General features: G+C 37.8%; 1 protein-coding gene across 1 annotated transcript in view; it reads right to left on the bottom strand.

Annotated features, from left to right (window-relative positions):
• SPON1 (spondin 1) overlaps positions 1-20,205 on the bottom strand; it is a 185,558-nt gene that overhangs the window by 111,057 nt on the left and 54,296 nt on the right. The window contains exons 4-6 of the mRNA XM_058806493.1: positions 18,671-18,744; positions 17,880-18,002; positions 13,453-13,601 (exon numbers count right to left, since the gene is read on the bottom strand). Of these exons, the coding sequence (XP_058662476.1) occupies positions 13,453-13,601; positions 17,880-18,002; positions 18,671-18,744 (346 nt within the window). The remainder of the gene's footprint in view (positions 1-13,452; positions 13,602-17,879; positions 18,003-18,670; positions 18,745-20,205) is intronic.

Below are 20,205 nucleotides of genomic sequence, written 5' to 3'. Positions count from 1 at the left end.
AAATGAACTTTTCCATCTACTTTCCTTATCACTGTTGCAAGAGTGGCATTTCTCCTGAAGGTACTGCAAAAGTATAAACTCTATTCCATAAATCAATCAGGCACTAACTTTTGGTCAAAAAAACAGGTAAAAAAAGGCAAACAAACTCTGATCCTGCTTAACTGAAAACACATTATCCCATACAAACATGGATATTTGTCTTCCCTGGAATTCCACCCTGAAATGATGACCTGAATTTTACATGGGAAGGTTTTAGCTTCTTCAGTAATTTTGGTTTAGACCTCCCTCCTTTCAGAGGACATGATTTGACCCAGCCCAAAAGATCTGTACAACCCAAACCCACATGCCAGCTCCAAGGAAAAAATTTACAGAACTTTCCAAGTAAAATCACAGAGCCTGCTGTGAAAATGTGAAAAACTGATTGAAGTGATTAAAGTGATGAGGAGCCTCTCAGATGAATCTAGAGAGCACTGATACTACATACAGCAATTCAGGGAAAGATGCCTCTCCAGGAGCTCTCAGGACAGAGAACTCTGGATTCTGATCTCCACAGAATGATGTCACTGAGGAGGAATGGTAAAGATCATCTCATTCCCATGGGCAGGTGTCAAGTTTTATCTTCTTTTTTTTCTCCAGGGTCAGGATTAAATGTGTGAGATGGAATTTCTTGTTGGGACTCAGATGTTTACGGGTTCTTATCTATGTTACAATCTCACAAACTCTGAGTTCTGCAGCACTGCACTCTAACAAACTAAAAATGGAGCTGTATCTCCCTCTCTACAAGGCCTTTTAAGGATAAACTGTCCAATTAAGAAATGACACCTAAATTATTTTCACTTTTAACCCAATAAACAACCACCCATGCCCACAATGTGAACTTTTTATCCAATTACACAAAACCACCCAAACCCACGGAGGAAGAGAAGGAGGAGCAGGAGAAGGAGAAAGAGAAGGTGAAGGAAGGAGAAGGAGAAGGGAAAAGAGGAGGAGAAGGAGAAAGAAGACGGAGGAAGAAGGAAGAAGGAGAAGGGGAAAAGAGAAGGAGAGGGAGGAGGACCAGCCTCCACCTAAAACTTCCATCTTGCTTTATATACATTACTGGATTCTAAACTCTTAAACTCTAAGTTTCCCCCCCCCTGTGATATCACACACTTCTATTCAAACTCCACACCCACAATCCCAGTTCTGTCATTCCATTTTGGAAGCCTTCTCCAAAGCCTCAGGTCAAATGCAGTGTTCTCTTGGGGGTCAGTGCCTGCCAGCACAGAAACTCTGAAATTCTCAGCATCCAGGGCTCTAACAAGCAGGAACACCCTCTACTAGACCAGGCAGCTCAGAGCCCCATCCAGCCTTGGGCACTTCCAGGGATGGAAGGAGCAGCCACAGCTTCTCTGGGCAACCCCTGTGCCAGGACCTCACCACCCTCACAACAGAGAATTTTTCCTAATATCAAATCCAAACCTACTCACAGTCAGTTTGACACCATTCCCCCTTGTCCTGTCACTAAATGTCCTTGTAAAGAGTCTCTCCCCATCTTTCTCCTACTCTGAATTTGTCTACAGGAGCCACAATGATCTGAATAAATCACCTGTGAGGCTCCTGACTGAATTAAGAAACAGCAATATCATTGACATGGATGTGACGTGCACTAATTCTGCCCAACATTTTATGGAGAGAGAAAAAGAAACAGGAAATATCTAAAGTGGCAGCTGACAGATAATTTACTGACAGGATTTTTAATCTTATGAATAGTTGTCTACCATGGGTATAGTTCTTTTCCTATATAACTCAATTGAAACCTTTTTATTTGACTAATAACATAGCAAACCTTAATTTCAGGGCGTGATTATTAAAGTGCATTTATATGGGATGTAGAAAAATTGCATTTCCATTTGCAAAATGAAAAAGCCTCCCTACTACAGTTCTAAGAAGGTCTGTGTGGAGGATTTAAATTCCTATACATTAAAAAAAAAAAATCACTTTTCACTTTTCCATCAACACAAGCTGTTTCCTGAGTATTTCAGCACAAAATCTTGTCATATAGCTTAAATAACCAAGCGCTTTTATTTCTTTGTAGCATTGTGGATTTTTATAAGCCAAAGAGAAATGGAGATATAGTAATAAATCTCAATGGCAAATAATTTTTTTTAATTCCTGGATGCCTTTCTTAATCTAAAAGCTGGGGAGATGTGTGCATCTTGGGTTTGAGAAAGCAAAGTATTCATGGCTGTATATTGAATATAAAGCTGATAAAAGTGGAAAAGCTAGTGATGCTCAAGCAGATTTTGTGGATCTGGTTACATTTTTTATGTCTAGCTACAGACTTTTGATGTAGTTTACATGGATAAGAAAATTATTATAAACAGTTTCCTCATGCCTAAACATTAAACTATGTCTATTAAATGGCCATGTAGGTCTTTGTAAATGATACACATTTGTGTGCACACACATTCCACTTGGTGTATATTGCTTTTAGCTGATGATGACAAAGATCTATTTCTTCCTTTGGTTTTTTAGTTAAAAGCACGAATCACATGGTGAAGTTTTCAGCAGAAAGCACTGCACACAGCTCTGGAGGAACAACAGCAAAAAAAATTCACATGTTCTGAAAAGTGCTGTGAGAAACTAAAGCTGTGAATGAGCAGTAACAGCAATGATACAGCTGAGTATTTAAACTGAATTAATTGTTTTGGAAGAACACTAAACTGTTGTGTTTTCATGTTCTGAAACACAGATGCAAGGAACAAGAAACATTGCACTTCAGAGTCTGTGGGTATGAGTCAAATTGGATTAGGACTAAAAGGTTTTGCCTTCCACCTTCTGCAACCCCATGGCTGCCCATTCTCCCTGTCTTCATTCCTCTCACCCTCACAGAAAATTGGCAGTTCTGATTAAGGTATGCTGAAAATTAAATCTTCAAGAAATCATCCATTCTCTTCCCCCTTGCCTCCACTATCAACTAATGTAGGAATATATATCCAAACAAGAGCACTGAAATCCTATCTCATGTCCACCAATTTAAACCATCCTTAGGCACAAATGCACTCACTCTTTCTGAACTCTTGCTTGCTTTACAGGTGCATCTGTCAGATATTCAATAAACAACCCCCAAACCTGCAAATAATGCCAATAATTGATCTGGCTTGTGAATTAAAATAACATCATTAATCGTGGAGCCCAAGTGTTCATTAAGTCTATAATTTAAAAATGCTTCATGAACTCATTCTTCTTTCCATATTTCAACAGAATTCAAAAATGGAATTTAAAAAAAAAGTCTGTGCTCTCTGTTGATACTTATTCTTAAAAAAGATTTTTTTAAAGCGTTGAATGTGCTAAAAGTATTGAAAGTATTCAAAGATTCAGTTATAAAAGGAGAGAATTATTGCATCCTCAGCATCCAAATTACTATTGCCAATTTACAGGGGGATATAGGACAGACAGCAATTTTAAGATGCATTCCATTTCTGTATTATAGAAATGCATATTCATGCAGTCTCTTAGCTAATTTTTTTATCCTTTCCTAAGATTGAGGAGTATTTTACAGAAGAAACCATATTAAGAGGTATACCCTGATTTGTCTAAGCTTGATGAATTCCTGTATTGGTAAGGTCTAAGGTGTTTAAACACCCCTGGGACAACTCCAGAAAATGTGGTGGCCTCTTCTCACCCAGAAAGAAAATAAACTTTTCAGGTGCTTATCCAGGCAGAGAATCAACTTCCTTGTTGTGCTACAGCTTAATATCACCCTTAAATTTCCAAATTTGAATTTGAAAACAAATTTTCTGTGGAATATTTCTAGTTATGAATATACCTACTTTTGAGCCCAGTGTTTTAAATCATTTGCTAAAATATTGGCATCAAGCAGTGATGTGTGTGTCAGTGCAAGGAACACAAGATTGCACAGCACCCTCTCTACTCTTGTCTCCTTTCCAGTAACTTCTGCATGGCCTTTTTTCCACAGAATGTTCCTGGAGTAGCAGGCTACACCCCATGCCAGGGGTGCATTTATTTTTATTTATGTTTAAAATAAATAATATTTATTATTTACGTGAAGAATTCACTGGCTGAAGCAAGAATATAATTAAGCTGAGATGAGTTTCAAGGAGAGAGCTGAGGGAGAATCCAGAGAGTTTGTGACCAGCAGTTAATTACAAAATCAGAAATTTTCATCCTAGCCCTGTGTTAACCCTTGAAGCTATTTCAAGTTTTAGCAGATATTCCAGTCCCTAAATTCATGCATGTGTTATTTTCCATCCATATTTGACTGGTGAACTTCAAGGAAACACACAATCTGCAAGCAGGTCATTCTTTCCTGAGCTAAAGACTACTCAACAACATTAACCTCTCCCCCCTACTAAAAATAAGTATTCCTGCTTCTGGTTTTGACTGACAGAAACTACAACACATTAGAGTCCTTTTGGATTCAGGCTAGAAAAGCAATCTAGGAAAACACAGTTAAAACTTCACTTAAATACTAATGAATATCCTCCCTATAATGTGTCTTGAACCAGTTGATCCATTACATATTAATAGAGATGTAACATAATACCTGAATATATTCTGCTCTCTGAACATTAAATTTAAAATCAGTCTCTAGGGTCTAGTACTCTGTGAAGAGCTGTCTTAGAAAAGGACACAGGCTAAGAAATGTTCATGTGGATGATGTTTGTACATGGTATTTTTCTAAGTGCTCTGCTGAACTTTAGGTGGAAATAAGCATTTGATAAAGAGTGGCAGTCCTGAACTGAGGTGCCTAAACAAACAACCCCCCAAAAAAGTTAATCCCAGGATGACAGTCTTTGCATTGCGGGTTATTTCCTTCGTTTTTGTTTATGTTGAAAATCTGTCTGAATAATTAAGCATTTGCAAGGCAAATGAGCTGTAGGACTCTTCAGCCTCAGCTGTTATTGCATGCTGTTCCTTTGAACAATATTTACCATGCAACAAGAGAGAAAACAAGGAAGATCCTGTGGTTCCTGACAAATGCTGCTAATGAGGGTTCAGACCCTTGTTCAGCCTTTGCAGCATCTCCTTCAGAGGCACTGAAAGCCACCAGCTCCTCAGCCACTGCGTTTTAATTACAGCTCCAGCCTCTGCCAAGGAAAGCACTCAGAGGGAAATCGACTTGCCCCTCATTTAATTTTTAGTGGTATTCTGACCCTTTAAAAGCAGACTTTGCTGAAGTCCACAGGAGTCTGGGCAGGGTCTCCCTTCACAGGAGGAGGAGCCCAACCATCTGCTCTGCATCCTTGGCAAACAACTCAATTTTATTGGTGCTGCCTCTTCTCCAGTTTGTGTTACTTAACATTCTGCTGGTGCTGCTGCAAGGGAGCTCCTGAGTGCCTCAGAGTCACTCAAATGTCAGGATTTTAGAGCAGCAATTCCAAACCAGAAGAGCTACAGTTAACACAACTAATTTCCCTAAACCCAAACCAGAATAGTTGCAGTTAACACAACTAATTTCCCTAAACAAAGTCTGCCTTTGGAGTGCTGAACTTCTGCCATCCCTCAGTATCAGCAGCACACGAAGAACCATCTGCAATTCTCCTGTTTTAAAAATACTGCAGTGATAGACTGAAGGAAAATAACTTGAAAATAATTTCATCACATCTTTCCACTGGATGAATCTGCCGCAGGTAATGATTTTGTGGCAGCAGAACAGCGTGATGAGATCTAACTGCAAGAAATGAAAAGGCAAGATATTTTAAAATACTAAAATAAGCAAATGATGTTTGGGACAATCATATTGTCCCAAACAGGTGACATTTCTATATCTGTGTGCTGGAGAACTGAAATTATTGCATGCCACCCAAAGGGATGGATCTATCAGGAGCAAGTGTTTCCTCACTTAGCATTGTTTTGCTGCAATCCAGACAGATACCAAAGAGCCAGATAAAATCTTCACAAGCTTTGGTGAGCCTCTCAGCTACTACAGAGACTGGAAAAAAGGTAGGAATTTTGATGAGCTCCATTTCCACACAATTTAGTATCAAACTTCACTGAGAAGATGGGTCTTTGAGTAAAGCCTACTTTTTTATTCTTATTTTTCTGCAAAAAAAAAAAAAAAAAAATTAAGAATTAAGATCTTTTATTCAAAGAGAACCTGATTAGTGGATTTTACTGAGAAAGTGTGCTTCTCCCTGTTTTATCAGAAATTGAGGGTCTGTGATGATTAGAAGAAAATAAGCAGCAAGGCAAATTGAGGTAAAAATGAAGGAGAAATTAAATGTTGATGTAACTTAACACCACAACTCATTGTTTGGTTATGCAAATCATTCAATATCAATTACTGGGTAATTATTCAGAGGGCAAAAACTCAAAGACTCCCATAAAAGTTAGAGGTGTGAAACCTCTGGAATTCATTAAGCAAGATAAGAGCTCACAAGGTGAAGTTTTAAAAATCAAGGTGCCTTATTGATTAATCAAATAGCAATGGTTATTAAAAGCACAGAAAGATGAGAGCTCACAAGGTGGAGTTTTAAAAATCAAAACTTATGATGCCTTGTTGATTAATCAAATAGCAATGGTTGTTAAAAGCACAGAAAATTAAAGCAAAAAAAAAGAAAAAAAGGTTTCTTTTTCCAAATATTATCTCTCCCTGTTTATTATCAGAAAGAAAGCCTTAAGCTGACACGGGATGAGGGAAGGCAGGAAGAAAAGAAGAAAAAAAGGCATTATTAACTAGAAATGAAGAAAAAATAGAAATGAATGAAAATTAGAAATGAAGAAAAAAATAATTAGAAGAAAAAAAGGCATTATTAACTTTATTAACTATTATTATTAAATAACCACTATTTTGCTAAAGTTTTGACCAAAGGCTAAATAAAAGTTCAAAATTACATTCTGCCTGGTGCTCCAAACGAGGGAGAGGACCAGAATAATAAAAAAGACATTTTTGTACAAAATATTTTGTAGAAAATATGTTCAACGCCTGTCAGCTCTCACAACCCTACAGACACAGGAACCACACATGGAGCAACTGTGGCACAAGGACTGTGCCCTAACCACTGAGAGTTTATCCACAGCACAATGATATATTCAGAGGACTCCAATTTTTCTATTCAGTTTTTATTGGCTGAGCTGCTTGAATCTTTCGTGTTTTGGCCCAGAAAATAATAGACCACTTCAAAATGGTTTGTCAGAACCTAATTTTGTGAAAGACTCATTATCTTCAAGAGTTTTTAGACTAGCAAAAGGTGTTTTGTGGCACAGATGGCAGCATCAGTTCGTTTCTTATTAGGGAAGTGCATCTTTATGATCATGAGATACTAAAAAAGAATGGAGCTGGGATGAACTTTTTTTGTTGTTTTTGGCTTTTTTTAAAGAAAACAACACCAACTGAATCATTCTAATTACAGTTTCCAACTGAAGTTTATTATAAGATGGAAGCCCCCCTGGAAGAGGTGTTCAGAGCCCTGTTGTATGAGTTATTTATTGGCACATAAAGCTTCTCTTTATGACATAAGTAGACGACTATTTCTTTCTGGCAGAAATACTTTATGAAATTTAGCACAGTACACAAGGGTTTCAAAATTTCTAATTACCAAAATGCCAGAGATTTTGAATCATTATATAAGGCACATCTTCCAAAAGGAAAGCATGATAAATCTAGGATCTAGCCTTTTCAAAAGGCATTAAAAAAGACCATAATTCACAGCAGAGGTGTATGCACAGAGTGCAGAGGAGTCTGACTGAGCAAACAGAAGCCTAGAGGCCAATTTACGACCAAGAAGCTTGATCTGTCCAGAATTAGAATAAATACCCCATTAAAACCATGCTGTCAGGCTGTAACTAAAGTGGAAAGCATGCTGGGACAGAGTCCTGCTACTTCCCTGCCACACCAAGTCCAAAAGCACTGAATTGCTGTGGGCTTTACACAGAAACCTGAAGGGCTTCTGGAGGAGCAGCAGCTGCGCTTTTCACAGCAGCCTTTATGGCCACAATCATTTTCCTGCCTTTTCCACAGGGAGAGGCCTCTGAAACCTGGATGGGAACAAAAATGCCCTCCCAGAGGACTGAGGAGAAAGGGGCTCTGTGGGGACGTTGGTGCCATACACTGAAGGTTTGGGCAGGCCAAGGTGAAACGTCCCAGGTGGCCAATTTCCTTCCTCAGCAGCAGGAATACCAACTCCAGGTCATGGCAAAATAATCTGAACATCCCAGGTGGCCAATTCCTTCTACAGCAGCAGGAATACCAACTCCAGGTCATGGCAAAATAATCTGAACATCCCAGGTGGCCAATTCCTTCTACAGCAGCAGGAATACCAACTCCAGGTCATGACAAAATAATCTGAACATCCCAGGTGGCCAATTCCTTCTACAGCAGCAGGAATATCAACTCCAGGTCATGGCAAAACAATCTAAACATCCCAGGTGCCAATTCCTTCTACAGCAGCAGGAACATCAACTTCAGGTCATGGCAAAATAATCTGAACATCCCAGGTGCCAATTCCTTCCACAGCAGCAGGAATATCAACTTCATAGAGAACACACCACAGATGAAGCTGAACAAAGCTCTGTATGTTTTTAATTTTCTAAACAGTTTGAGTACAAAACCTGATCCACCAATCTTTAAGCACTTTTCAAATAACACACAAGTAAAACTAAAAGAAAATCCTCCTATTCTAATTAGAAACCCTGAATCTAGACAGATTGAAGGTCCATTTTGATTAATAACGTAAAGCAAAAAGTATACTTCTGTATAAGTCTCCACAAGTGCTAGAATTAAGTAAGTCCCTGCCAAAAACATCAAACCATAGGTCATGGCAAAATAATCTAAACATCCCAGGTGTCAATTCCTTCTACAGAAGCAGGAATACCAACTCCAGGTCATGGCAAAATAATCCAATTCCCTTCACTTCTCTCAGTGCCCTCCTCCAAGGAAGGCCAAGCCACCCATGTAGTCACTAAATTTTTAGTTCCTTTCAACAAAACACAGACAGAACTATTCCAACAAAAATATCAGTTTTCCCAGTGCAATTCCCAGCATAATTCCCAGGGATTGTCAGGTGTTTCCTGGTCTCTGAGGTGAAGGGTTCAGGGGGAATTTTCAGCTCTTCTGTCAAGCACAAATCACCTGAGGTGAACCTCCCAGGCTGGCAGGTTTTACCCTCCCTAAGCACACAATTACAGCTGATTCAAAAAGCAAACTTCTGAGCTTGTTTCAGTAAACACAATAATTTGCCCAGTGCTATAATAAAAAAGTGATCAATATCCTGCAGGTTCCTCTTTGTAATTCAGGTGATTTACCAGCTTCAGGCAGGAAAATCTAATGACCCCATTCTTCTGTGGAAGAATACAGCACTGCCTTACAAAGCAGGTCATAAAATGATAACTATTCAGCTGAAATACCGAAATTACTTTTAAAAAAATCAATCAGGATGAATCCAATGATGAATTTACTTTAATTTTTACTCTTCTTTCTTTTTTTAATTAAAAAAAAATCCAAATCAGGACTGTTTTGTGAAGATAAATGTATGGATTCATAGCAATTATATTTTTTTTTCTATAGAAATTTTTTGCTGTTTCAGGTTTCACCTCCAATTCACACACACAATTTAAATTATCCTGTGTCTAGAAACTTTACAAGCATCTTCCTGGAAAACTGAATTTGGTGTTCTGAAAGGTCTGGAGGCATACTCAGCTTTCATCTGAGGATGCTGAAGACAATCTAAAAAGTCATCCCACTGACTGACATTTCAGAGGGCATTAAACCAAACCTGCAAGAATGTCACCTGTGGCTCCACAGGGAGCAGAGAGTGTGCACTGCATTTTCTGGAGAAAGATGTAAGCTGCAGAATATTACTTATCTTCGTTTAAAAAAGAATTGGTGGCAAAATGATGCATATTTATTCAGAAGTAATTAGGCAAAACCAAATTATTTCTCTTAAGGTGAGATGTTTAAAACAATGTTTATTTTTTAGTCTTTTTTTCATCAGCCTAGTACATGAGATTTAGAATTAGACTTTACTCCTTATGATTCATGCTTTAACCATCTTATTTGTTTGTTCATGTGTTTAAACAGAGCAATCCCATTTTGAATGCAGAATTTCCCTTTCAAATTCTGCATCCATTTCCTATGAGCCAATTCAAAGTAATTATAAATATGTAATTGCTATGAATTCATATAAACATTTATCTTCACAAAACAGTCCTGATTTGGAAATTTTTAATTAAAAAAAAGAAAGAAGAGTAAAAATGAAAGTAAATTTGTCATTGGATTCATCTTGACTGATTGATTTTTTAAAAAGTAATTGCAGTATTTCAGCTGAATAGTTTTATAGTTATAGTTTTTAATAGTTTTACAAAATAGGTCATTTTATGGCCTGTTTTGTAAGGCAGTGCTGTACTCTTCCACAGAAGAATGGGGTCATTAGATTTTCCTGTCTGAAGTTGGTAAATACAGAATGCAAAATGTTCATGCTTGAGGATTTTCCATTTAATGACACATCATTATTAAGACACTTCTTAACAAAGCTCCTTGAAAGAAAGACCTTTTATTTGTTTGTTTGTTGTTTATACCCTGTAAATTTTTGGTAATACAACCCAAAAATAATTAGATTTTTTTCCTTTAATCAAACCTCGAGTAATGTCAGTGACAGATGCTGGTTATATAAATATTATCGTTGTTAGAAATGAAGGGATGGGACTATTTCTGGGTTAAGAATGATTTCTTGTTTAGATAACATTAGTTTTAGAAGTTGTGAGATTTTAAAGGTGTAAGCCATTGGTCATAGTTTAAGAGCAGTTACAAGTTTCTTTGTTACAAGACAATATCTAACTTTTTTAACTAATAGACAGTTGTCACAGGATTTATTTTGCTTTTCTATTATTACCTTTACTTATTTCTGCTGTACTGTGGCTACTTTTACCTAGTGGTTTTCTGTCTCATGCCTTTATAGAATTTTTTATTAATTTCTAAACTTTTAGCTTATTTTATACAACCACACCCATACATTCTTTATAAACTCTTTACTATCTTACCTAAAACAGTTTCTTACTTACTTAAGGCATATTCTTACGTATAACTATAGAAACATTTATGATTTTTCTGCTTCATGTCTGTGTGTTGGGTTTTTACATCAATTTAAGCATCTTCTGAGGCTGCAGATCAAATCTTTTCGTGTTTGTGGAAGTTTCTGCTTTTCTGATTCCCACAAAATTTTGTTTCTATGTGCTCACCTAAGAAACTGCCGACAAAACTCAGCTGACACACAGCAAATTCCCAAATCCAAGTGTGGCCCTGGAAGAAGTGCACAACCTGCAGTGAGTGAGCTCTGAGTCCAGGCACCAGAATTAAACAAAAATTCCCATTCCTGTGTTTTCAAGAACATCAAACTGCTTGGACAGTGATTAATTTAATGAATTGCATCCTCCCATCAACACAAGGCCGGCAGGACAGCAGAGAGTGGATAGAAAGGTAAAATAAGAAATTAAAAGGGAGCAAAGAGATCCTGAGGTAGATTGGAACATGTGGGGAAGGAAACAACATTAACAAATTTCAAGGCAGGTAGGGATATTGCAAGGGACAAAAAGTGCAATTAAAAAGAGAAAAATACCAGCCTGACTTCAATGACAGCAGATTAGCTCCTGGCATTGCTCTGCTGTTTAGGTTGCAGAATTTTACCTCAAAATCTGTCATAAATTTTAGTGCAGCTTAAGCACATGTTAAAAAGAAAAAAAAATCTCAAATAAACTCAACAAAAATGTTATGGCACTTGATGACATGCTGCACTGCTCTAGGTAAGATCCAGCTGATTACTTGGATAAACTGACCCAGGAGAACCAGGGCTGGCCCAATCAGACATCCCAAAGTTGGAATCAACTGTGATGCTCACTAATTCCATGTTCAATCTCAGCAGCCCCTGAAGCTGCAGCCATTTCTCTATTTGATGCACTCTAAGAGTCACAATCTCCTCTGATTTAAATCCAGTGTACAAGCATATCCCCTCACTGCACATATGTGGCACACAATGACAAAGAAGCCACAAAGCAGAGGCATGATTTCCATTTTTTTTCCCCATATTCCCTTCAAATTCTCTGCCATTCTCCCAGTCCTCAGCCTGATATCTGCTTGCTCCTCACCCTACACCCTCCTCTGGCTCTTGCTGCTTCAGGAAAAGACCCAATCTTTGTACAGCCCCAAATGAGATGTGCCAAACCTCTGTTTATAAAGTATTCACCAAGGCTGCAACAGAAATTATCTTCCTCAGTGAAAAATTGCTGATTTTCTTCATTCCACGTGGGCCTATTACAAGAAAGTATTGATTTCCCAAGTAAGCAGCAAAAATTATAAGTTCCATGTTGTATATATAACATTCTGCTACAATTTTAATCCCTCTGGGTTTATATTATATTGCTGGGATAAAATCCAGCCACTTTTCTGCATAGAAGCAAGTCCTATTTCTATTTCCAGGTATACCAAGGTTTATTATGCTTTAAAGAGGCAATGTATCCATGATCACATTTCATCCCACGTTGAGATTGTTTTTTCCCCTTCTTATTCCTTTTCTATCCCTTTTATATATTAAGTTTTAAGCTGGTTTTATTTTATTTTTCTTGGCTTTGGGAATTTCTTGACAAATACACCAGATGTTCTTGTACCATGATTATATGCACTTAAGAATCACAAGAAAGCAAATTAAATTTAGCACACAAAGCCTTTTGCTATATGAGTTTTTTCAAAACAGCCTTTGAGGTTGTTTTATGCTGTTTATATAAATATAATTGAATTTTTTTCATATCTCTCAGTGTAACCCTGTATACAACCTATCCTGGAGGTCTCAAAATACTGTGTTTTTAACCAAAAGGGAGAATGATTAATCCACAATATCATCCTGAACTCTGCTTTTATTTTTGCTGACTTCATCCTCAGAAGTGTCAAATATAGGAAAGATCCACACAAATGTAGAAAAAGTGAAGAAAAGTACAGAGGGTTTAATGCATGTTTTCAACATTAAGGGGAGATTATTTTCCTTGTAAAAGGGATTATTAAGGAAAGAATGCTTGTGCCACATAAATAATGATGGGCAGGGAAACACAGTACTTTACATATTTGTATAACACAAAATGAGGCCATCCATCAAGAAGCAAAATGCAGCACTCTGCAAAGTGAATCTAAATGATAAATAATCATTCACTATTTTAAGGCAGGGGTATTGCTTGCTGTCTTCAAAGTTTTCTTTTAAAACAGTGCCTTCAAAATCAAGCCTGAAAAGGTGATTTTCACTTTGCCCCCTCTGATTTCTGCTCTACATGGCACACAGATTTTCTAAGTTTGGAATGCTCCAACTTACTTGTCCTTTCCTAGACAAAAACCCTTGCCAGGGTAAGAATGAATCAAGAAAGCCACGCAGAACTCCTCCTCTCAGCAAAATTACATTCCCAATGACAAATTGTTAACAGGCCAAGGGAGGATCCTTTTATCAAAATTAAGCACCAAAATGCACCTACCTGCTGTCGAATTTCTTCTTCCATCTTCACTGGGGAGCCCAGCTCTGCCACTTGCTTGACCCCTTCGCTGGCGTATCCCCCGTACTCCCACAGGATGTAGTTCTTGGAGTGGGAGCTGCCAATGATGGCAGACCAGTGGTTGGTGCGTCCTTTTCGGGGGGAAAACCAAAACAAAATAAATCAAACCACCCTCGAGGCAGCCTCAAACAATAATTCCTGACTTGTAATAAAGCCTGGGAGTCCCCACTTTTGCATGGTGCCACTTCTCACTGCACCAACACACATCTGCAGAGCAGTGGGAACAAGGCAGTGACTGACAGAAATTGAGCTTAAAGCAGCCCCTCATAACAAACAGGCTTAGAATAGTTTTTTGTCACCAAAGATCTCACTTCAGAAAGTTTAAGCAACCTTTAATTTTAAGTTTCTCTGTCAAATATTTTCGAGAAGGAAACCTGCAAGGGAAGACTTCAGTGGTCACCCTCAGTTTTAAAAGCAAGTTTTCCTTACTGAAGGCAGTGAAGAAGTAAATTTTTCTGTATTCACTTCTATACTCACTGAGTTTTCTTGCTTAGATTTCTCATAATGCAAGAGCTGTAGAGCTAAGCAAAAGGATTCCCATTCTTGTTTCTTGTCTTGTTGAACAAAATAATAATAATAATAAAAAAAAGTATAAAGCAAAAGATGTTATGGAAGTATGATGGAATTGAAATGAGCATTGAGCAGAAATAAGGAGTCACAGAAGTCCCACAGCCCTGGAAATGCAAAATGAATTCACTTAAGTGTCAATAACCTTCTGCAGATATATGGGCTTAAAGGAAAAGGGTGAGAAAATGAACTGCTAACATAAGCAGACAGTCTGGTAACAAGGTAAGGACTGTAGGAGATGAAGGAGTCAGAATGATGGAGTGAGACAACATTTATTGTTTCTCTTCACAATGCAAAAGGTAGAGAGCAGCAGTAAAAACAGCTGCAAACTGAATAAATGAATGAAAAATGAATAATGAAGTAAAGAAAAGGAATGCAAATTTAAGATGTGAGAGGTGGAACAATGAAATTGAAAAGGACAGTGCAGAGAATTGTATAAAGTCAGATGCAGGAACCTAATCATGGGAGAGTAGAAAATAGATTTGAAATAAAAAATGAACACCACCAGCAGGGGAAAGAAGATAGAAAAACGTAGGAAGCAAAATAGATAGATGAGGGAGATGGCCTATCAGAGCAGCAAACACAGCCTTCATAGCTTCCCTAGTCCTGAACTTGGACCAAAATACACTTACAGAACTCTGAATGCAGCAGTCCTGATGTTTTCAGAATCAACTAAAATGAATCAGTAATATGTGCAGAAAAAACCAAAACTAAATCTGGCCTCCTCCACAGCTGAAGAGACTGCAATATCAGGAGCTGGTTTCTTCATCTAAGATCTAGCAATTGTTCCTGAAATCTACAGTGGCACCTGCCAAAGGCCAGGGAGATGCTGTCCCTCAGCCCCAGTGATGGAACTCCATCCTCTCCTCCTGGGTCTGGCTGTCCCTCAAGGCACCCTGAAACACAGCTAATGCCTTAGGGTTTAGCTTTTTATATTTTTCACATTCTGTGCTGCTTTAGTGTGTAGGTCTGGGCTTCATATTCAAGCATGGTGAGTTCTGTATACAGAGCAGGGAGACAAAACAATTCCTGCTCCAGCTGGGTACCAAGGACAAATGATCCCAATCTCAGCCCCAGAGCACAAACCCCGTGGGCTGCAGAGAGAAAAACAAGCAGGGTGGGACTGCATGGGCTGGAGCTGTGGTTGGACAATTAGCTCCAATATGGAAATGGACTAAAACTTATAAAAATGTGAGATCTCGTGACCAAGTCCTCTTTTGCTTCCATATTGGAGCCATCTGGGCCCTGCCAGGGTGTGGCCTTTGAAGGCACTGAAATAAATATCCACTTTATTCCCCTTAACTCCATCTAGCTTCTGTTCCAGCTCCTTAAGGCATCACAGCCAGTGACACTGATAGTAAAAGATTTTAAAATCACAGAAAATTCATGGAGTTAGAAAGAAATTTAGGCTTACTAGGCCTGGGAAAATGTTAAAGGTAGGCCCTGGGAAATGTTAGGCCTCGTATTTGCTAGATCATGTGAAACTGTGTAGTCAGTATATGATAAATGACATAATTCTTAGATGGGATTAGATATAATTATTGTTTAAAGACTCATGCAAACATAAAGGTGTCTGGCTCTATATATGTTAATTTTCCTCTCCTGGTGATAGTAAAAAATTTTAACATCATAGAAAATTCAGGGAGTTGGAAAGAAAGTTAGGCTTAGTAGGCCCTGGGAAATGTTAGGCCTTGTATTTGCTAGATCAAGTGAAACTGCACCTGTGTAGTCAATATATAATAAATGGTATAATTGTTAGATAGAATTAGATATAATTATTGTTTAAAGAGCCATGAGAAACAATGTTAGGGGTTTGAGGGGGATCACGAGAAATCCCTGCTTGGATGAAATCAATGCACACAATAGAACAATGTAAGTTTAATAATGGATATGTAAGTTATATAAAGATAGAATATAAAACATGTTTGGCTCAAAACCATGGAGGGTCAGATTTGGGTTTGTGTACCCCTGACACCCAGAACTGTTCAATAAGAGTTGAATGCTTTGCACAAAGTGCATGCTCTTTAGGGGTTTTTTAAGCAAATTGGGAGATAAAGAAAAGATGTGAAATACAAAGTTTATTATCTGCTGTCTATTCCAACCTTACTGGTGGTACAAGAATCGAGCAAAATTTTTTATGTGGTGGCTTGCAAATAATTAGTGATTTACCACAGTCCACAATGAATACCATTTTATTTTCATGTAATTACTGCACAAACTCAACATTTTTAAGAATAATGACAATGACTAGGTTTCCTTTTTGAGCATCACTATATTTGGATAAGATCTTTGCCTCAACTTTCAGAAATTTTAATGCAAAATCTTATTAGCTGTTATTGCTGTGATTAATCATGCAAGTACCAAGAGGTTATTTTTTCACTTTTCCAGTTGAAGTAAAATATTGATTTAATTCACCATTTTGTAACTGGGGACAGATAGCAGGGAAACTATTGTGACTTGCTTATTTTCCATCATGCAGCCATACCTTTCATGATGGAAGAAAAAAAAGGGAAAAGGAAAAGGAAAAGGAAAAGGAAAAGGAAAAGGAAAAGGAAAAGGAAAAGGAAAAGGAAAAGGAAAAGGAAAAGGAAAAGGAAAAGGAAAAGGAAAAGGAAAAGGAAAAGGAAAAGGAAAAGGAAAAGGGCCACAGTAACTTGCTAGCTTTCAGTCCTTTTCTCATGGCCTATTTCTAACCACCAGCTGAGTCCATGGAAATAGTGCACATAAAGTTCACACTCAGCAGATATTTAAATCCTCCAGCAGCCTGAAAGAGCATTCCTGCAATTATTGGCTTTGCTTGTTTTATCTCCCCCATATTATGCTGACCAATAGGATTTGAACAATGCTGTGTTTCAAACCCAACACAAGCAACATTGCTTAGGCTGTCAAAATTTGAGCTGATACAAACCATATTTGAGTTATATGAGGATATTCTGACACTGTGACAGTAATAATATTTTTTTCAATCAACATAAAAAAGCCTCTATAATAAAGATCAGCCACAGAAAACATAACAGAGTTTAAAGACCTGTAAATATGACTCATATTCTTAATTACTTTCCTGGCCTTTTTTCCCACAGACCGTGGAGTCAGTAATGATAGACCAAATGCATAATACACAATTTTGTAACTTCAGCTTTTTACAGATACTTGGGTAACTGCAGAAAGAAAACTTGCAACAAAAATACTGATTCTGTAGCTCAGACACTTAAAAACCCAGAGAGGCCAACTTCAGAAGGTGTTTTTTATCTGGATATTAAACCAACAAAGAAAAAGGAGACAGAGTACTCTTAGATCTATATATACAATTAATATCCTTGGGCAGCAAGATTCAAAACTCATCAAATTTAACTGAAATAATTAAATATACTTTGAAGCAAAACAAACTGGGTAGATTGTCATGGCTGGAAAATCAAAATGTTAGTGTGCTGCCTGTCCTTTGTGGACTTTTTCTTAAAATCTCTACATTATAAGCCATTTTAAGCTTTCAATCAGAAAAAAAAAAAAAAAAAAGAAAAGAAAAGAAGCTTTCTCCCCACAAAGACATCTTGCAAACACAACCTCACACACATCTTAGCTCAAAATGTCAGGCAAATCAATAGAATGTGCAGGTAATGTAGAGTGCAGAGAGACCCATTGATTTTCAATGCTGAGTGCCAGCAGGATGCCATGCATGTCATCATTTACTCTGCTGAGCTGTAAATAAGTGATGCTGTGTCACACAACCTGCTCCAAGCCTCCCCAGGGCCCCTGTGTGGTGCAAAGAAGAGAGGGATACTCACGTGGGAAATCTTTGGGGTGTGTTTTTTCCGACCAGTTCCCATAAAAAGTCAGCCTGTACTTGGCAGTACCGCAGGCACAACAGTCTAAAATGGGTTTGTCAGTCACACCTTCTGAGGCTGAGTCTGAAAAAGCATCAAAGCACCCATTGAAAGTGGCTACAACTCCAAACCAGTGGGGACAGTGAAGTTGCCACCATAAATACTCCAGGGAATAAATATGAGTTAAACATGGGTTTGGTTTTTTTAAATTTGGTTTGCTGTTAGACTAAAGGACCAGCCTGAAATAGCTGTACCGTATTTATAAGTGGATAAAATAGTTTAAATCCACAATTTTCAGTTAGAAGTCATTAATATTTCAGTTATCTTCACATTCTAAAGGGGTTTCTTTCTGGTTTCTATTTGATAAGGAAAAACCTTAGCTGATTTCAAAACACAATGGGCTTGAAATTTCTGAACACACAAAGTAAATGAATTCTCCAGTGGGATGCAATAACCAGGTGCAACGTTTAGGTTTAGGAAAGGATGAAATATCCCAGGATTCAATAACAGAGTGCTCTGGAAACCAATGGGTATCACACAAAGAGCAGGTAAAGAATTGCAAGTAGCACTTTAGGGGGAGGCAAAGAAGATTTTATTTGTTGGAGTATATGTGATAAGGAAGACCATAACTGAATGGAAGAGCCCAAATCTCAACCTGTCCATGAACTCAAAACTTTAGTTTGAGACAAAATGTTAGGAGAAAAATGCAAAACAAAATGAGGAGGTCAAAGAGATATTTTACTTTACCTTACCTTGTTCACAGATTTTTTTGGTGAGAGAGCCCTCATCTTGAAAATAAATTATGCGCTTCTGCACAATACTGGCTCTACAAAGGGGAGGGGAAAAAAAAGTTTGAAACATGTTTATTCTCAAAGAAAAAAGAAAATGAGTCATAAATTACTGCTAAGACATGATTATACTTCCCTGTACTGACAATACAACATGGGATTACAGATAAGATATTTTTATTTCAACTTGCATTTTAATTTCATCACATTTTACAGAAGCCTGAAATTTATTTACCTCCAAAGAAGTGGTCATAGGCATACAGTGAAGACCTGTGCTTTTGAAATGCATGACAGACAACTGAGCATTCAATATTTCAATCAAATCTCATATTAAAATACTGAAGTTGTATTCAATTTCAGTCAAAAAAATAGCACAGCTATAGTGAGCAGCTGTTCATAGGAAATTACGTGGCATTCTAAAAAGATAAGTACTTCTGATATATGACAGCAACTCAGTGCAAATATCACATAAAACAGAAGTTAGGAAAAAAGCTGGCATAAGGTAAAGTCTTTGAAAGAAATTCACAGGTTCCAAAAGACAAGCTGCTTTAAAATTAATTAAATCCGGAGTATTTTATTGAGGCTTATAGTTCAAACCAAATGTAAATTACTAAGCCTCGGTGCCTCAGTTCCTCATTTGAGGGGGCTGGATATATTTAATGCCAAATAAACTTTAACAACCTTCTTGGACCATCTTTATCTATATCAATTATATTCACATGAAAGCTTTATATTCTTTCCATAGGAAAACCAGATTTTGGTTAAATTCAAAGCCAATCTATGGACAGAGAGCCTCCTGAGGACAGCATGCTTTGGGAGCTGGCACTCTTCCTTGTTTACCAGCACAAGTACACATTCTTCCAGCAACATTTTGTACCATCACTTGTACAAAACACCAAACAGCAAGGGCCAATTTCTTGTCTTCCTTCAGTATTAGTCAAATAATTATCTTAATCTTTCTAGAACTACTCCTCACTCATGACAGGAGGAAAACTGAGAAGCAACGTGAGGCTGTATGTGCTCAGATGTGTTACTGCAGTCATGTAACCCTCCTTTGACAACATCCCACCCATAAAAATATCAAAAATAAGAGGCAGGGGTTTTTTTGTCCTTTCTTTGCCAAGTTGCAAGGCCAGCGTAGGAGAGGAAGGAATCCTTCTTTTCACCTTACAAAGCACCCGGGAGAAAAGCTGGGTTTTGCAAACCTCTTAAAGCTGCATCAGCCTGGAAAGGGTGCAAAAAACTCTCAATCCTTTCTGAAGAAACCTTCTTCAGGGTTTCTAAGAAATAAGTGGGGGGAAAAATGAAACAAACACAACTACCAGAGTTACTACTAGGAAGAATAAGAGCCCAATGGGCACCCTCTGACAGCAGCATGCTCCTTAACATTCCCAGCCTTCAAACTGAAAGCCAAAGCCAAATTTAAGAGTTTTTGGATGCTACACTGCAAGGAGACAGAAAGTGGGGGCACAAGAAATGCTGTGCAGATACAAGGAAAA

This window comes from Ammospiza caudacuta, chromosome 6, assembly GCF_027887145.1.
Source record: "Ammospiza caudacuta isolate bAmmCau1 chromosome 6, bAmmCau1.pri, whole genome shotgun sequence".
Taxonomy (NCBI): Eukaryota; Metazoa; Chordata; class Aves; order Passeriformes; family Passerellidae; genus Ammospiza; species Ammospiza caudacuta.
This window is presented reverse-complemented; position numbering and strand designations above follow the sequence as displayed.